Below are 20,054 nucleotides of genomic sequence, written 5' to 3' on the forward strand. Positions count from 1 at the left end.
GGAGGGGTGTCAGATAACCGTATAAGACAGACAATTATTGAATGATAGAAGATGTTAAAATTCAAAAAGTTAAACCTTTGTATCCTTTGAAATACAAATTGTCAACAAAACATAAAAATGTACAAAATAAATATCTTTACATCAAACTCTAAGCTCTCAAGCAGCATTTTTCTTTCTTTGTATGTATCTGTAAATTTTAATTACTATCAATGGAGATTTTTTTGTCAGTTCATATGCATATTTTGAACTCAACACTTACTGATAAAAATCTAATCCTTCCAAGCCTCTGTGTAACATTTAATGTTAAGAGTTCTGATTTACATTATGGAGTTCTCCCAAATTCAGTCCAGTGCCTTAACCATAAAATGGTTCTTCCTCTCCCTTTTTATTGGCCATGCCCCCTGTGCTGGTAATAGACATGAGGGGAGTAATGCTGGAGTCTGTATTCTGGCTGTGCAGCATCAGAGGATCATCTTTATACTGGGGCCAGATATCCCAGGCTAGTTTTCACTGATTTGGTACTGCATTACAACAGAGTTAAGTCAGTCAAACTCCATTAAAAAACAATCCAGAATGGAGTTGCACTGATGTAAAACTGAAGTAACATAATGCTGAATCAGATCCTAATATCTTAATCTTAAACTGTGTGATAGATAAATAAAGTTGTCTTAAATTTCAGGTTGTTTTCAGGTCCTTGCTTGTTACAGGTTTTTTTGTTCAGTAGAACTTTCTGAGTTTCCTAATATTTGTGGGTTGCTTTTAGAAAACTGAAATGTTTAATTTTTTTTTGCTGAAAAAAAAAATTGGTTCTTTAAACCAGTACTCAAGGTTAATTAATATTTTTGCTTGGGAATTTCCTTAAATATGTTTAAGGTTGTGTAGTGTCAGAATGCCTTGCAGGCCTTTTAGGGACTCCTACAGACCTGACAAACCATGCATAGACTTCACTGGACCTTTCAGGTATGCATGGCCCCTGGTGGATCTTGCTAGCTTCCCAGGAATGAACCCTGTTCTATCCCAGACAACTGCCCATCTCTGCATATTTACTTCCTTCTTCTTGTTTTCCATGTAGACATGCTAATTCCCCGTGTAATTTTTCCCCTTTTTATTTCCTTCTAGACTGGATCTGACAGCACTACAAGTGGTTCCCTACCTGACAGTCCTCCCATATGTGCAATGCATGCTTTGCAAAACATGCGATAAACAGATGCATGCATTACTATATATATATATTCTTTAAAAGATACAAGTATATACACCTTCATAAAATACAACTGCCTATACTTTTCGTGGGGTTTTTAAGTGTATATATGTGTGTTTTATATTCTGGTGATATTTAAATATCTCTGCAATCTTTTTGTTTACTTTTTCAAAGGCATTTCTACTTGTTAGGGAGTTTTGGAGAAGCAGTTTGGAATTTTTATGTAAATCTGTTTTGGAGATATCGTGAACCAAAAATGCAATAGGAAAACCTCTGAAAACTAAATGTTGGGAAACCCCTAACTTCTTATGAGATTTGTTTCAAATTTGCCAGAAAACTTCTACCTTTGGGATGAGATGTAGCATGTGAAATTTTATGATTGTTTGTTTTTTGTTGAAGATGGGGACAGGATGGGAGGGTGCTGAAAATTGGATTGATAGCAGGAAGTGAGTTTAACTTTACCTACTATATGTAAGAACTAGGGCCTCTAGTTCAGTGTCGGAGAGGGCATGGCCCTGCCTCTCTCTGCTTCCTATGGGGAGGCTACTGCCACTTCTGGTACTAGTCTTGAGCAAGGACTGGTGTTTTGTGCTTCCTAAGCACAAGGACTGGTATTTTGACTGGGACATGTGCATAGGGACTGGATATGTGAGGTGGGAAGTATCCTTTTTTTTCTTTCTTTCTCTTTTGCACTCACACACCTCACACAGGAAAACACAATCTTGCTGTTTTTCATTGATGATAACAAATAGATAAATATTGTAAGTGTTCATGTCAAATTTTGCATTTAGAAATATTCTGGGGGAATATGTTCTGTACCATTGTCCTGTTTTCTTATGTCCATTATAATGATTTGTTTTTATTTCTACTGGTTTGCTTCTATGAAAATCTTCAATAAAGAAAAATATTTTTAAAAATATTGCTAATGAAATTGTCATGTTTTAATATTAACAGAATCTTCTCCAATGTTACGAAGATTTGTGTCAGGAAATACCAACAGCGTTCGTAAATTTGATGGCACCAAAAATGAGAAAGGTTGGTAATGCTAAATATATTTTTATTTGAATATACTGGAAGTTAGTGTAGCTTTAGAATTGTTTGTAATTTTCTTAACATTAAGATTCCAAGTTAAACAGTTCTGCACAGTATAATCTTACTGATTCTCACTAATGCCTGGGAGACCCATCGCAGATTATGTAATGTTGTGATTTAGCAAGTGAATAACACAGTGCGCCAGATTCTCATTTACAGTCAGGCCACTTTATACCACTGTAGCAGTATAAAGATTGCTTACTCCCACTTTGAGGCTTGTTTAGACTGCCAAAGCAGTGTATGTGTTCAGTATAGGAACATAGGCCTGGAAGGGACCTCCTAGGACGTTGAGTCCAGTCCCCTTATATTGCAGGTGAGATGTGTTCCCTCTAAGCTGCCTGGTTGCGCAGCCGCCCAGGAGTGAATCAAGTGACACACACTTGATTAGCAGAGGCATGTACGGTGGCGTGTGTTCAAGTGCCCCTCTCCCCAGCTCTGCAGCCACATTGCTCCTGCCCTCTGCCTTGGAGCTCCTGGCCAGCTGCTACCGGAACCCTTCTGCTTGCTGTGCAGAGTGAGGGGAGATGCTGATGTCAGGATGTCCCCCCGTCCATGTACCCCATCTCCACAGAGGTGGGCGGGGAGGACAGGGCTCAGGAGCAGGAGAGCTGCTGGCAGCTGCTGTGCTCTGAGCCTTCTGATGAGTGCCTTAAAGAGACAGCTCATAGATGGGGCCCTACCAAATTCACGGCCATGAAAAATGTGTCACGGACCGTGAAATTTGGTCGCCCCCAGTGAAATCTGGTCTTTTGTGTGCTTTTACATTATACTATACAGATTTCACTGGGGAGACTAGCATTTCTCAAATTAGGGATCCTGACCCAAAAGGGAGTTGCAAGGGGGTCACAAAGTTATTTTAGGGGGGGTTATGGTATTACCATCTTTACTTCTGCACTGCCTTCAGAGCTGGGCAGACAGAGAGCGGTGGCTGTTGACTGGGGGCCCAGCTCTGCAGGCAGCAGCGCAGAAATAAGGATGGCAATACCATACCATGCCATCCTTACTTCTTTGCAGCTGCTGGTGGCAGCTCTGCCCTCAGAGCTGGACTCCTGGCCAGCAGCCACCACTCTCCAGCTTTCCAGCTTTTCAGCAGCTGCGCAGAAGTAAGGTTAGCAGTATCGCAACCCCCCTACAATAACCTTGCGACCTCCCCACAACTCCTTTTTTGACCCCTACAGTTACAACACTGTGAAATTTCAGATTTAAATAGTTGAAATCATTAAATTTATGATTTTTAAAATCCTATGACTGTGAAATTGACCAAAATGGACCGTGAATTTGGTAGGGCCCTAGTCATAGACTTCCCCAGCAGTCAGCGCGTGCGCGCGCACACACACACAGATTGTTTGTTTGTTTGTTTGTCCCTCTCCCCACACCTATGTACCCCCACGGAGCCAGGGTTGAGGGTGGGGCAGGGCTCAGGCGCTGGAGAGCTGTTGGCAGTTGCTGCAGTCTGAGCCTTCATACGCTGTCTCTTTAAGGCACTCGCCAGATCTCCGACTTCCCCAGCAGCCAGCATATACACACACAGTCAGTGTCTCTCTCTCTCTCTCTCTCACACACACACACACACACACACACACACACACACACACACACACACACACACACACAGAGTCTCTGACACACTCACCTCTCAGCCCATACTTGTGTTGTTGTTACTTCTTGGTACTTCCTGCAATGTACATATATTCTCTGTAATTTTATTCTTTCAAAGTGCTGTTATTTTAGTTTTTTGACTGGTCTATGCATTTCATAATTTTATTTCTCTCTTATGCTTATTGAGTTCTAAAATGCTTAACCTGTCCTGATTGGAGTAATTATCCCTATGGTAACTTTTAAAAATATATATTATATCTAGGGTTTTTTTTGTTTCTACTGGTGGCACACATCCGCACATTAACTTGATATTGGTGCACCTAACAAAATTAATTCCTCACATGAATGGAAAAAATTAGCGGGAACATTGCAGGTGACCCTGTCCTATTAATACAGTTCATAAACTGATCAAGCTCCATCTTAAAATTAGTTAGATTGTTTGCCCCCACTACTCCTATTGGGAGGCTGTTCCAGAAGTTCACTCCTCTAATTATTAGGAACCTTATTCTAATTATCAGCCTAAATGTATTCATGACCAATTTATAGCCATTTGTTCTTGTGATAACGTTGTCCTTTAGCTTAAATAGCTTTTCTCCGTCCCTGATGTTTATCTGCCCCCCCACCCATGTTTTCGTAGAGAGCAGCTATTTCTTCTTCGAGTAGTGTCCCAGTGGGTGCTCCACTGTAGTTATGTCTGATTCCCTGCGCTGATGATTGGAGAACTAGCAGTGTCTGTTGGACCCAAGCATGCACTGTCTCTCCTTCTCAACCACCTTTGGCTAGAGACAGAACTTTAGCTGTCCATTCGCGGATCATTAACTCCTTTACAGTTGCTAATTTTTAGCTTTCCTTAAAGCCTCTTTTCTTTATTTTCTTCGTTTTTCCATTAGCCGTGCCTTAAAAAAAAAGAGAGAGAGAGAGAAAAAGAAAGGACTTTGTTCTTTCATCAACCCTTGGTGTTGGGGGACCCCCTGATCAAGGGTATGCCCCAGCTCCCCGGGCTTCAAGAAGTGCTGCACTTGCAGCGAGGTGATCCTGGTCGCTGACAAGCACCCTCAGTGCATCTGCTGCCTTGGCAAGGGCCACCTCCAACAAAATTGTTCCCTCTGCCAGCAGCTCCAACGGAGATCCCTCAAGAACAGAGAACTGTGCCAAAAAATTATCTTCATGGAGGCAGGTCTTCAATCTCAACCTCCCGGCAGTCGTGAGTCTCCCCCACAACCTTCAACCTTGAAGGGCAGTGAATCAAGGAAGTGGTCTGGGACTCCTCTCACAAGTCCAAAAAAGAGTCAGAAGTCCCCTCAGCGAGCCTAGGGGTAGCCGCAAGCAATCGCCATCTCGCTCAATATACTCAGCACTGCTGACATTGAGACCACATGGCACCCTCGCCTCATGGTAACCGTCAATATCTAACCAATGGACCCTTTGGGCATGGGCACCAAATCGTCATCACCAAAAGATAAGGGCAAACATCCTAGAAAGATGTTCCCAGTATGCGAGTCGACCTCAGTACTGTCAGCAACAGGAGTCCACCCAGCACCAGAGAGACCAGTGATGGTTTCCTCTCCCCTCTGGCAATGACACTGGGATGATTTGTCTGATGGAATTCCACCAGTACCGGAGACCTCTGCATGCTAGAGGCATCCGAGTCTTCGCTCCTCCATACCGACATCATGGCACTGAGTCTTTGCCAGGCACGGGGGATATCCCCACAATCATGCCATGCCCCTCCATTGTCTAGTGAGGGGTTGGACAGTGAGCCAGAGGAGATCTCACAGTACTCCTCTGAAGCTCCATATGAGAACCACTATCAACAGGGTCCAAGAATGTACTTGCAGATGGCACCACCACCATCTTGGTATGGCCACCCACTGACATCTCCACCAGATCCTATAGCACCACAATGGCCATACTGGTACCCTTGGATGGCACCCTGACAGCCAGCCTCGCAAGCATCAAGCGTCACCCGACAAGCTTCCTGGCATGCTCCTTCAGCCACAGCATCTAGGGTCTCAAAGCCTCAAGAAATGGAGGAACAAGAAGCTGACACAGAGGAAGACATAACACCTAAGCCCATATCCTCCTCTTTCCTGAACAAAGTGGTCATGCCTTCACCACCATCAATGGCAGATGACTTCTGTTTGTTTCAGGAGCTGGCGAAAAGAGTAGCAGATGCCCTCCACATGCACTACCAGCTCATTGGTATCCTCTACTCGTCATACTCCCTGAAGATTGCCTCCCAATTAATGAAGTCATCTTAGACCCAGCTAAAATGGTGTGGCTAACCTCGGCATTGGTAATCTCGATGTACAAGCATGCAGGCAAGAAATATGTCCCCGCAAAGGAATCAGAGTTCCTTTTCTCCCACCCACCACCCAACAACATTGTGATGGATGCCATGAATTTCTGTGGCCAAGAGCACCATTCCAGTTCAATGCCCTACCGCAAAAATTGGAAGTGCCTTGATCTCTTTGGCAGGAAGGTGTATTCCTTGGCCACCTTACAATTCCGTGTTGCCAACTATCAGGCGCTCATGGTAAAATACAATTACATGAATTACAGTAAGCTGAATAACTTTATTGTTAAACTGCCAGAGAGTCACTGGGAATCCTTCAAGGCCATCATTCAGGAGGGACAACTAGTAGCAAAAACATCACTACAGTTGGCCCTCGATGCCACCAACACGGCAGCCAGATCCATCTCCACTGCTGTGGTGATGATATGGGTGTCATGGCTCCACTTGTCAGCATTCCTGAAGAAGGTGCAGACCACAGTAGAAGATCTCTCCTTTGAGGGTGTGAAGCTCCTTACAGAGAAGACTGATGCCTCCCTTCATAACTTGAGGGATTCCAGGGCCACTCTTCGGTTACTGGGAATCTGTACACTGGGGCAAAAGAGACGCTTTAGCTCCCCCAATCCCAGCACAGGCCATATATGACTCAATTCCCATCACAGTGCCATTATGAGCCACAATGGAAAAAAGGGAAAATTCCCAAAATGCAAGCTGCCCAGTCCACAATCTTTGACCGAGCCCCCTGCCTCTAAGCACCACTTTTGATGGGCAGGTCAAGGCGCTGCAAGACAACTCCCACAAATGACTATGATTATGCAGCCATTTGGCCAATATTCTGCAGTGCCGGGGAGTGCATAATGCCATATAAATGGGTCTTAGAGATCGTCCAATCCGGATACTCCATGCACTTCACCTCTCTACCCCCTCCACAACACCCTTTCTCATCCCTCTTTAGGGACCCTTCTCACAAGAGTCTATTATGAAAGGAGATTGCTCCAATTAGGAGCTATAGAGCCAGTACCTCAACATCTGAGGCAAAGGGTTCTTCTCTCATTACTTCCAAAGACTCAAAAGAAAGGGAGATTGGGGACCCATACTGGACCTCAGAACTCTCAACACGTTTATCGAAGCTCGGAAGTTCAAGATGGTTACATTATTGACGATTATTCCATCACTGGAACAGGGAGAATGGTTTTCAGCTCTTGACCTACAGCATGCCTACTTTCACATTTCAATACTACTGAATCACAGATGATTTCTCATAGTCTCTCTGGGACATGACTATTACCAATACAGAGTCCTCCCCTTCAGACTCTCATCGGCCCCGAGAGTATTTTCAAGTGTTCTCTCAGTGATAGCCTTTCATTTACACTTGCAAAGGATAATGATCTACCCATACCTGGATGATTGTCTCCTCAGAGCTCAATCGCTCCAAGAGGCTCATCGAGCCATCAACACCACAATGCACTTGTGTACAGAACTGGGCTTTCAGATCAACACCTAGAAGTCAACCGTCACGCCAGTGCCACACCTGGAATTTATAGGGGCTGACCTGGATATTCTACAGGCCAAAGCCTTCCTACCTCAACACATGTTCCTATCCCTGATCTCACTCATAGACACAGCTCAGCATAGTCCACAAATACCAGATAGACGCTGCTGCCTCCAACTGTTGGGGCATATAGTGGTGGGCACGGCCGTGATACCATATGCCAGACTCCACATGTGATGCCTCCAACTATGGTTCAGTTCAGTTTAGACTGAACAGGGACAGGGTGGAGAAACCTCTGTCACTACCTACCAGGATCAACAACTCCTTAGAGGTTTCAGAATAGCAGCCGTGTTAGTCTGTATTTGCAAAAAGAAAAGGAGCACTAGTGGCACCTTAGAAACTAAGCAATTTATTTGAGCATAAGCTTTCGTGAGCTACAGCTCACTTCATTGGATGCATCCTTAGGCTGGTGGAAGGACCCAGCCACTATGTGCAAGGGGATACCCTTCTTGTGCACGTCACCATTGTTGCTCCTTACTACTGACGCATCACTCATAAGGTGGATCGTGCACTTAAACAGCCTCACTACTAAGTCAAATGGTCACTTACAGAGATATCTCTACACATCGATCTCCTTGAACTGAGGGTGGCCAGGAATGGCTATGCCCATTTCTTCCTGCTGATAGCAGCATCACATACAAAGATCCTAACAGACAACATAGCCTGCATGTACTACATCAAACGCTGGGGCATAGGAGGCCGCCCTCCATATGTGTGGAAGCAATGAGGCTATGGAATTGGTGCATCTCTCACAACGTCATTTTGTCAGCAGCTTACCTCCCTGGCATGCAGAACTCAACAGTAGACAACCTCAGTCGCAAATTCCTGCATGACCATCAGTGGGAGATGCACCTGTCAGTACTCCACACTCTGTTCACATGATGGGGAACACTGTCCATAGGCCTGTTCGTCACTTACCAGAACAAGAAGTGTCTGTGCTACTGTTCCAGCGCTCTCTGGGTGATGCTCTTCTCCCCTGGGACAAAGACCTTTTTTACATCTTTCATCTGTTTCCTCCTTTGCTGAAGGCTCTGCTAAAAATAAAAAGGGATGGAGCTCACATCATCTGATCGCTCCTACGTGGCTGAGTACCCTTATCCGACACAGCTTGCGACATGCCTGACGATCTCTCTTTCGACTCTTCCGCAACTCCTTTCACAGGCTGATAGGCGTACCCTACATCCCAATTTAGGGATGCTCTGCCTCAAAGCATGGTTTCTGCATGGTTCCAGCACTAGAAAGTTTATGCTCAAAGGAAGTAGAAGAGGTCCAATTACACAGTAGAAAGTTATCCACACAACATACTTTACCTGCAGAAATGGTCCAGGTTTCAGATTTGGTCTACATCCCAATAAATCTCTCCAACATCAATAATTCTTCCACGTATTCTGGAATATGCCCTGTGCTTTATAAAAATTGGGATTATCCCTAAACACTCTTAGGGTCCATCTAGCAGCTATCACAGCCTTTCACCAACTCAGAGGGATACTCGGTGCTGTTGCATCCAACCACAAAAAGGTTCCTTAAGGGTATAATAAACCTTTTTCCTCACCTCGACTTCCTACCTCCATGTGGGACCTAAACTTGGTTCTGAAAGGGCGGACTAGGACCCCCTTTGAACCCATGGCCACCTGTTCATTAGCATACCTATCAGTGAAAACAGCCTTCCTGATACCAATCACCTTGGCAAGAAGAATAGGGGAGATAGCAGCTCTGATGGTGCATCCTCCTTACACAGTATTCTTTCCAAACAAGGTTACATTCAGGCTGCATCCAAAATTCATCCCTAAGGTAACCTCCCCATTTCTAATGAAACAGTCAATTCACCTTCCAGTCTTCTACCCCAAGCCTCACCAAGACAATAGGAAGGCTATACTACATACCCTAGATGTTAGGAGAACCCTGGCCTTCTTCCTTGATAAGACAAAGGCCTTCAGAAAATCCCCTAGATTTTTCCTCTCTGTGGCGGATAGATCCAAGGGCTCACCAATATCAGCCCAAAGACTCTCTAAGTGAGTCTTGAATTGGATCAGACAGTGCTATGACATTTGCAAATTGACCCCTCCAGATTTGATCCATACAAAGTCCACAAGATCAGTCTCCTCATCCATCGCTTTTTTCAAGGTTGTCCCTATCTCAGAGATCTGCAGAGTGGTGCATGGGCATCAGCCCACACTTTTGCAGAACACTACGCAATCACTGGGGACTCCACCACCAATGCTATCTTCAGCTCCACAGTACTGTCATTTGTAATTGACCCAATTCTGAAGTCCCCACCCTCCAAAAGGGATGCTGCTCAGAAGTTACCTACAGTGGAGCACCCATAGACACACTACTCGAAGAAGGAGAAGAAGAAGTAGTTACTCACCTTGTGCAGTAACAATGGTTCTTCTTCAAGTAGCATCCCTGTGGGTGCTCCACTTTGGGTGAAAGGCTCTTTTCCTCTAAAACAGATGAGGTCGTACATACAATGAAGGACTCTGGGGCCACATTATGTACCTTAGGCATATACACCCCGCCTAATAAATGATGCCGATACACACCATATCAAAGAACAAGAAACACATCTTTCCACCACCACCAACAGCAGCATTTTGACCACAACCGGAATAAACAATGCCCTCAAAGTCATAGAGTCCTGCAACATCAGGCCTCATCTTCTCTACCATTGACAACCAAGCATCAATTTTGAAGTCTTGGTTGAAGGTCTGAATGACCTCCCCCAAACTATAGCGCTCCTACCCAAACTTTTGGCCACCGCTTATGCCCGTTCTGCCACGCTTGGGCAGCTATAACAACGGACCAATGGAGATCATAAGATCTGGTTATGCCATCCCCTTCCTCTCCATCCCTCTTCAGGGACCCCTCTCACAAGCACCTCCTACAACAGGAAGTGGACCACCTCCTACACCTGGGTGTTGTGAAACGAGTTCCAAATCAAAACAAAGGGAAGGGTTTGTACTCAAATTATTTCCTCACCAAAAAGAAAAGCGGTGGATGTAGACCCATCTTAGATCTTAGGAAGCTAAATAAATTCATATGCAACCACAGGTTCAAAGTGGTCACAATAATACCAGCACTAGACTGCAGGGACTGATTTTCAACCCTCGATCTTCAAGACACATATTTTCATATCACCATACAACCGGCCCACAGACAATTCATGCTAGAATCCAACCACTACCAATACTGAGTCCTACCCTTTGGTGTCTCCACTGCCCCTTGAGTTTTTTCAAAAACACTCGTGGTAGTAGCGGCACACTTACGTCGCAGAGGAGTGATGATCTTCCCGTATTTAGATGACTGCCTACTGAAAGGTATGACCCGGGAAGAGGCGACACACATGGTACAAACAACCATAGAGCTATTCCACAAGTGAGGGTTGCAGATAAGAACTCTCTAACAAAGAAATCAACTCTAACCCCGACACAACACCTGGAGTTCATTGGAGCCTACCTCAACTCCGTACAAGCCAAAGCAATACTACCAAACCACAGGTTCATGACAATGAACACACACATTTCCATGATCACCACCAGTCCAAAAACCTCAGTGAGGACTTGCCTTCAGCTCCTGGGGCATATGGTGGCCACAACGTTCGTCTAAAGGCATGCAAGATTCCATATGTGCTGTCTTCAGGGCTGGCTGAGCACTGTGTATATGCCCAGAAAACAAGGCTATCATGTCACTACACTGATGGATGAAATCAGAAAATGTCTTCACAGGGATCCCCTTTCAACAGGACCCTCCATCACTCTCTATCACAACGGACATGTCCCTGATAGGTTGGGGCTCTCATTTGGACCACCACATCACACAGGGCAAGTGGTCAGTGACCACTTCACATCAACCTCCTGGAGCTCCGAGCAGTACACAACTCATGCCGTCATTTCCTCCCAGTCATACAAAACAAATCAATTTGCATACTAACCAACAACATTGCATGCATGTTTTATATCAATCGACAAGGAGGAGCTCGCTCTTGCACTCTAGGCACAGAAGCCCTGAAATTGTGGAGTTGTTGTATCTGCAACAAAATAAACATCACGGCATCTTACCTACCGGGATGCCAGAATACAACAATGGGCACAGTAAGCAGACACTTCTCAGAGGAACACGAATGGGAAATACGTGACAGTATCCTCAAAATGATATTTCAGAAATGGGGCTACCCATCAATAGATCTATTTGCATCAGCAACAACTGTATGCATTCCCACCGATACCTCTAATCTTGCGAGTCATTCACAAGATATGGACCAACGGAACACACATCATCCTGATTGTCCCCACCTGGCCCAGACAGACGAGGTTCCCTTACATGTCGCACCTGGCAGTGTGTGCTCCACAAATGCTTCCCTTGTGGACGGAACTTCTGTCAGAGAACAAGGGCCGAACACTCCATCCGAATCCAGAGAAGCTCCACCTCAAAGCATGGGTCCTACGTGGTTTCAACATGGAGAACTAGACTGTTCAAAAAAAGTATTGCTAAACAGAAGACGATCTACCAATAGAAATACTTACCTCCAGAAGAGGAAGAGATTCTCGATACGGTGCCAACAAAAAAAGACATGCAGTCATGGCACCTCTACCGACTATATTAGACTATATACTAGAACTGAAACAATTGGGCTTAACCATAAGCTCAGTCAAAGTACATCTAGTGGCCATTATGGCTTTTCACAATAAGGTAGGGGGGCATCAGTGTTTGCTCACCCAATCATGAGACATTTCCTAATGGGTATACAGAACATGTATCAGGAAGTTTAACAACCTACATCACCGTGGGACTTGAATCATGTACTCAAATGCCTGACCAGACCACCCTTTGACCCATTAGCGACCTGCTCTCTCCTACATATGTCAATGAAGGTCATGTTTCTGGTGGCCATCACATCAGCCAGAAGGGTGAGTGAAATACGGGCACTGATGGCTGAACCTCCCTACAACTAAGGAGAAAATCATACTATGACCACACCCAAATTTTTTGCCGACAATAGCTACATCCTTCCACGTAAACCAAACTATACGCTTACCCACATTTTACCTTAAACCACACAGGGATTCACAAGAGGCTGACCTGCACACACTTGATGTCAGGCGAGCCATAGCGCTCTATTTAGACAGAACCAAACCATTCTGTAAATCACCAAGACTGTTTATCTCCACAACAGAACGATCTAAGGGTCGTGTTGTATCGACCCAGAGGCTATCTAAATGGATCTCCACCTGTATCCAAACCTGTTACCAACTACACAATAAAGAACCTCCCTCAGGCTTCAGATCTCATTCTACATGTGCTATGCTACATCAATAACCTTCCTTAAGAATGTCCCCTTAATAGATATATGTAGAGTTGCCACCTGGGCATCCAAGCACACCTTTGCTAAACATGATGCAATCCCCGAAGTGCTATGTCAGATACCATAATTGGCCTTACCGTGCTCTTGAGCACTACACACATAACTCCAAAGCCCCTACTATCCACAGTAGGGCACTACTCTACAGACACCTAAAGTGGAGTACCCCCAGGGATACTACTTGAAGAAGAAGTTACTCACCTTGTGCAGTAACAATGGTTCTTCAAGATGCGTGTCCCTGTGTGTGCTCCACTACCCGCCCTCCTTCCCTCTACTTCAGAGTTTTTGCTATCAGACTTCGCAGTAGAGAAGGGACTGAGGGGGTCGGGTCATGCATGCACTGCAAGAGGCGCCAATGACACTGCGAGACAGCTACTGCATGCGCACTCTCGGACCGAGCACTGCTACCTAAAATCTCTGATCTCCGGTGCAGGAATGCACCGACACCTAAAGTGGAGCACCCACAAGGACACACATCTCAAAGAACCATTATTACTGCACAAGGTGAGTTAACTTCTTCTTCTTTGAGATGTGTGTCCCTATGAGTACTCTACAACCTGCCCTCCTCCCCTCTGCTTTGGAGTTCCTGTTATGACCCTGCGATAGGGAAGGAACTGAGGACAGTTAGCCTGTGTGCACCAACTAGCGTTGTGGCGCAGCACAAGGAAAGACAGCGCATGTGCGGGCCCAATGGACACTGCTACCAAAGTGTCTGTGATCAGCAGCGCAGGGACACAGACACACCTACGTTGGAGCACCCATAGGGACACACATCTCGAAGAACCATTGTTACTGCACAAGGTGAGTAACTTCTTTATCTCCTCACTGCCTTCATTTTGCTAGACTAAACAAGCCAAGCTCTTTCAGTCTCCTATGATAAGATAGGTCTCTCCACTCTCCTGATCACCCTAGAAGCCCTCCTCTGAACCTATTCCAGATTGAATTCATCTTTCCTGAATATGGGTGACCACATTGTACAAAATATTCCAGATGAGGACTTACTAGTGCCTTGTACAATGACATTAATACTTTACTATTTCATTGGAAATATCTCATCTCATATATCCCAGGATTGCATTTGTCTTTTTCACAACCACATCACACTGGTGGTTCATAGTCATCCTGTGATCGACTAATACATCCAGGTCTTTCTCCTCAAACCAATTAGCATCCCAGCATATAGCAGAAATTCTTGTTCTTTTTTGAGTAATGTCCCTACAGGTGCTCCACTTCTGGTAAAAGTGCACCCTGTGCACCGTTGATCAGAGACTTTTGGTAGCAGTGCCTGTTTGGTCCAACATGCACCCTAGCTATACTTGTGCCTTATACCAAGGGTGTATAGGGCTGTGTTGGATGAATCAGTTCCTTCTCTACTGTGAAGTCCAGCAAGGCAAAGACTCCAGAGCAGAAGGGAAGGAGGATGGATAGTGGAACATCCTATGTGGGACTAACGTCTCAAAGAACTCCAGTTACTGTACAGGATAATTAAATTCTCATTCTGTGAATAATGTCTTCATGGGTGCTCCACTTTGAAGCAATACTCCCCAGAGAAAGTGGGTGCTTTTGAGCCCTATCTAAGACTGCTTGTAGAACTGCAGTACCAAAGGGGGTGACTGCTCTAGAGGCATGTACTACAGCATAATATTTTAAGAAGGTACGGACCAAACCCCACGTGGTAGCTTTGCATATTTATTCAGTGGATGTCTCGCAGTGTCATCAGGGCTATGGAAATAGATTGTGATTTAGTAGAATGCACTTGTAACAGGTCATGCTGTCATCGCCACGGCGCTTCCAGGAATTAGCTCATCCTAGCCTCGAGCGCCTCCTTCTGGCCGGCATCTCTCCCGCTGTCGCTACTTGTCTTTCCATTATGAATCTTCACCCACTATACCTCAGGCCCCACGTCCCTCCTTGCCTGCGATGCCCCTTCTCAGGTACTGCCCCGCGGCAGTACTCCAACACTAAGGGATCCTCCCCTAAGCCCACCTCGTCTCAGTGACCCACTGCCAGTCTTCATCTAGCCCCTTACTTCAGGAGCAAACTGCAGTCTGAAGTGGCCACTCATCATCGGCAAGAAGGTTGAACCTGTTGCCTCTTCCTCCTCTGGCTGCCTCCCCACAGCCCTAACACCTCTTCCGACCCTGACAGCAAGGCCTCTGCCTGGGGGTTTGCCAGGCTGGAGCTCCCACAGCTCCTCCTGTCCTTCCCCAGCACTACACTGTCCAAGGAACCCTTTTTCTCTTTCAGGCAACCAGGTCCATCTCTCTCCAAGGCTGGAGAAAGACTGACTGCCTTCCAGCCCTGCAGCCCTTTTATAGGGCTCAGCCTGACCGTGATTGACTGCCTCCCAGCCTTCTCTGATTGGCTCTGAGCCCTCTCCAAGGGCTGGCTTTTAACCCCTTGTAAATCAGAGCAGAGTGACTGCCCCGCTACAGCGCTATAACTAAGGCTGCAAGTCCGTCATGGACATCACGGAAGTCACAGATTCTGTGACTTTCCATGACCTCTGTGACTTCTGCAGCGGCTGGTGCTGGTGCAGGGGCTGTCCGGCTTGGGCAGGCCCTGGGCCAGCAGCAGAAGTTTAGGTGTGTGGGAGGGGGCTAGAAGCAGGGATTCGGGGGGTGTGCTTACCTGTCGGGGGAGGGGGGCCCTGCAGCTCCGAGGAGGGGGGGCGGGTCTCCGCGCTGCATTCTGCTGGTGCCCACAGGCCCCACCCCCACAGCTCCCATTGGCTGCATTTTCTAGCCAATGGGAGCTGCGGCAGGCAGCACTTGTGGCAGGAGCAGCGGAAGAGCTCCTGTCCTGGCTCCTGCCTCTGCCGCCTAGAAGCTGCAGGGACATGGAGCCGGGTAGAAAGCCCCTGCCAGCCCCTTCAACCCTCCCTACCCCAGTGCCAGCGGGGGTCCCGGGTCACCTCCCCCAGCACCTGCGGTGCCCCCAGATTGCCCCCCCCAGAGCACCCACGACCCCCACCCAAGTTTTAGTCACGGCGGATATTTTTAGCAAAAGTCATGGACAGGTCATGGGCCTGTGAATTTTTGTTTACGACCCGTGTCCTGTCCATGACTTTTTTACTAAAAATACCTGTAAATAAAACATAGCCTTAGCTATAACCATAGGAGGGGCTGAACATTAGCAGTGTTGTGGTAAGAGGGGATACAACCACAAACCCATTTCAGGAGAGCCTTTGGGTTAAAACAGGGGCCACTTTAATTCTGGCCATGAAAGAGACAAACAGCCCTCAAGGCTTTAGTCCTTTCCAAATAGAAATCGAACACTCTCCTGACATCCCAGGTATGAAGAGCAGCATCTTCCCTAATCAGATGAAATTTAGAATGAAAACTGACAGCTGAATGACCTGATTGATATGAAAGTCTGAGGTTACCTTAGGCAAAAAATAAGGATGTGGCTGGTAAGGAAAGCGAGGATTTTAGAAATAATATAGGGAGTGCAACAACAAGATTTAGTGAGAAAGTGGATGTGATGAAAAAAGGAAAGGGAAGAGTCAAAAATACCGATTCATATGAGCTCCAGAGATGTGATGTCAATCTGATCACAGTGATGGAGAAGTGCAGCAAAGAACAGGGTTTAGGAGAAAACGTGGACAGTTCAGGTTTTGTTTTAGTTAAAGGAAATAACATCCATGAGGAAATGTTAGAGGACCAGCAAGAGATTTGAGACTGGACAGGAAGAGAGAGGTCAGTGGTTGGCAGATACATTTGAGAATTGTCAGCATAGTGGTGAATATGGCTGTGGTACACATAAAAACCTAAATAAACATTGAGTAAATCACTTCAAGGAAAACTGCAGAAACAAAACATAGATGCAAACTAACAGAATCTGTTTCTTTCAGTAATGAGCACAGGACCATTGTTCATTTTTATAATCATCAGTCCTGTTTGTATGTTATATTCCTAACATTTATTTTTTTCTATATTTAGTTATCATCATTTTTGTTTTGTTTTGTTTGTTTGTTTAGGTAGAATCTGTGTTGAGACAAGGACTTACTATATTAACTTGGTCATCTCTGACATTGGACAGTTTTTTTCAAGAAGTTGATGAAGTTATGAATATGTTTAAGCAGCTTTTGAAAAAGGTATGCATATTTGCCAAATTAATTAAAATGACATTTTTTGAAGAAATTTCAAATACACTTTCATTTGATTTTAGAATATTTCACAGCAAAAAATAACCTGTGCTTTAAACTCAATTAATGATTTGACTTCTATTCACATGTAAGAAACTTCTTAAGGCTTGTCTACATTACCACTGGATCGACGGGCAGCGATCCGTCCAGCAGGGATCGATTTATCATGTCTAGTCTAGACATGATAAATTAACCGCTGAGCGCTCTCCCGTCAACTCCGGTACTCCACCAGGGCGAGAGGTGCAGGCAGAGTCGATGGGAGAGCATCAGCCGTCGACATACCGCAGTGAAGACAACGTGGTAAGTAGATCTAAATACGTCGACTTCAGCTCTGTTATTCACGTAGTGGAAGTCGCGCAACTTAGGTCGGGCCCCCCCTTCCCCCCAGTGTAGACCAGGCCTTAGTTAAGATTAACATTAAATTCTTAACAACTTTTAGTGATAACATTTTGCAACATTGAAATATGTCTCTGTTTTTTTAAAGCAAATGTTGTTGTTCCATGCATTTCTTTTGGAAGAATGATAAGGCCCTGGTAGTTTCTCCATATTTACATCCCTGCTACCACCTTTAAACCCTAGATTTTAACCTCTTTTCTTCAAGTTGAGTTTGTATTAGGTCTCACCATTGTTTGTGACTAGCACTCTGATTTCTTGTCAGAAAGGGTCTCTAATTTTTGTCAGTGCCCTCCCCTTCTGGTTTGAAGAGCAAGGTAAGTATTTCTTATTTCTCAGACCACTACTGGGGTAACCGTGCCTGTCTACAGAGGCAACTGCATAATCCTCCCCAGCCTTTTCTAGGCTCCTCCTGCTGAACATGGCCAATACTGCATGACCCCCAGTCATTGCCTCCATTGCTGAATGAGAAGTATCTTCAGCTCTCCTTCTGGAATCCTTTCTTCTCCAAATCCTTGTTCTCCATGCTGAGAATTGCTTTGATAACCTTGCCTAAGGTTCAGGAATTCCAACTTTTGGTCTAAGCCATTAAGAACAACTTGGGAAGCCTGAATGTCCCAGTTGTATTCCAGCAGCTGTTGAAGCTTCCCCCTCTCCAACAACTCTATTCTTTGGCCTTGCCTGCATCCATTATAGAAAAGAAGTCAGTTCAAGTGGGAGAGTGTGCAAAATCACATGACACTATCAGTTCTTCAAGTAGTTGCAGATGTGTATTCGACTCAGGTGTGTGTATGTCCAGTGCACAGAAGCCAGAGAATTTTGCTTAGCAATACTTGTAGGGGCGGCACTCATGTCTTCTGGCCACCTAGCCCCTCCTCTGGCTATTTAAGAGCAGCACTGCCCCAACCCTCCTCTGTTCCTTCTCACTGCCCAGGGCTAGAGTTGGAATGCTCAGTGTGCTTCTTACCTTATGCTGTTTCAGAGTTTTTTTGTATATACACCTCTAGCCCGATATAACGCGACCCGATATAACACGAATTTGGGTATAAAGTGGTAAAGCAGTGCTTTGGGGGGCGGGGCTGTGTGCTCCGGCAGATCAGCGTGTCTGGCTCCGACACGCTGCTCTAAGCGGCGCCGGGCCAGGGCCAAGGGGTTGGATAAGGGGCAGAGGGTCTCAGGGGGTGGTCAGAGGACAGGGAACAGGGGCGTTGAATAGAGCGTGGGAGTTCCGGGGGGCCTGTCAGGGGGCGGGGGTGTTGATAGGGGTCAGGGAGCAGGGGGAGGATGTTGGATGGGTCGGGGGTTCTGAGAGGTCAGTCAGGGGGCGGGAAGTGACTATTAATAACGGAAATTCTCGAGGCCAAAGCAAGTTCAATATAACGTGGTTTCACCTAATGGTAAGATTTTTTGGCTCCCAAGGACCACGTTATATTGGGGTAGAGGTGTAGTTGTTAATTGTAGTTAGTTTAGTGGTGCCTGTAGGTTTAGTTTTATTAAAAATGGTTGGATAGGATTTTGCCTGGTGTGATACCCTCGCCAGCATTTGAACACTGCCCATCATGTGGGGTAGTTAGCTCTAATAATGAGAACCGCACACTCAGTGTTTATTGTGCCTTCGGGAAGGGCCCATTAAAGAAAGGTCCTTCATCTGCAAGTCATTCAAAAAGAGAATGCAGGTGGACAGAGACTTTTATTTGAAGCAGCACCCTCAGGAACAGACCATGAGGCCCGTTTTAGCACTGGGGACCTTCACAGATTGTCAGGCCCCTCAGAGGGCATCTGAGCTGGCACAGGCTGCTGTTAGGCCAAATTCATATTCTTCTCCCCCACAGAAAAAAAGACAGTTCTTCCTCTGGTCCTCCTAGAAAAATTTATCACAAAATGGACTGGGGCCATTCCAGAACTCAGAGATTCCTCCTCCCCTTCCAAGAGGAGTGCAGATCTACATTGTGATTCATCCCGGATGCACAATAGAGAAGGGCTATTTGCTCTCCAGTGCCGAGATGAGAGCAACTGGACTCTACCACTGACTCAGGTACCATCCGTGGGGCTTCCTCTGAGTCCAGTACCAACAATTTCAGTGTCAGCATTGACTGTTTCCACACCAGTGGTGTATCAGGCAGCATTGGACTTTCTTTGCCTGGCTGTTCCTGATCCTCCACTAATTGAGGAATGTTCAGCTGTGGAGGCTTCTTTAGTGTCCTTGGTGCTGTCTGGATTGGTTGCAGACCTGCCATTATTATTGGAATCTTCTTTTGCGCCTCTTCCAATTCAGGGTGCAGAGTTGAGGTCGCCTGCCTTTTCGGTACTGAGGGACTTGTCAACACAGCTACTATCTTCCATGCTAATGATGATCCCAGCACACTGCATCTATGGGTCCAGTGCCAGCTTCGACTTTGGCACCAATGTCTGCTTCAG

At 45.8% G+C, this 20,054-nt stretch overlaps 1 protein-coding gene across 1 annotated transcript in view; it reads left to right on the top strand.

The window, feature by feature from the left end:
* Positions 1 to 20,054, top strand: part of DNAH8 (dynein axonemal heavy chain 8) — a 612,643-nt gene that overhangs the window by 147,416 nt on the left and 445,173 nt on the right. Inside the window, exons 19-20 of the mRNA XM_037895538.2 lie at positions 2,156 to 2,236; positions 17,076 to 17,192. Coding sequence (XP_037751466.1) covers positions 2,156 to 2,236; positions 17,076 to 17,192 — 198 coding nt within the window. The remainder of the gene's footprint in view (positions 1 to 2,155; positions 2,237 to 17,075; positions 17,193 to 20,054) is intronic.

This window comes from Chelonia mydas, chromosome 3 (assembly GCF_015237465.2).
Source record: "Chelonia mydas isolate rCheMyd1 chromosome 3, rCheMyd1.pri.v2, whole genome shotgun sequence".
Classification (NCBI taxonomy): Eukaryota; Metazoa; Chordata; order Testudines; family Cheloniidae; genus Chelonia; species Chelonia mydas.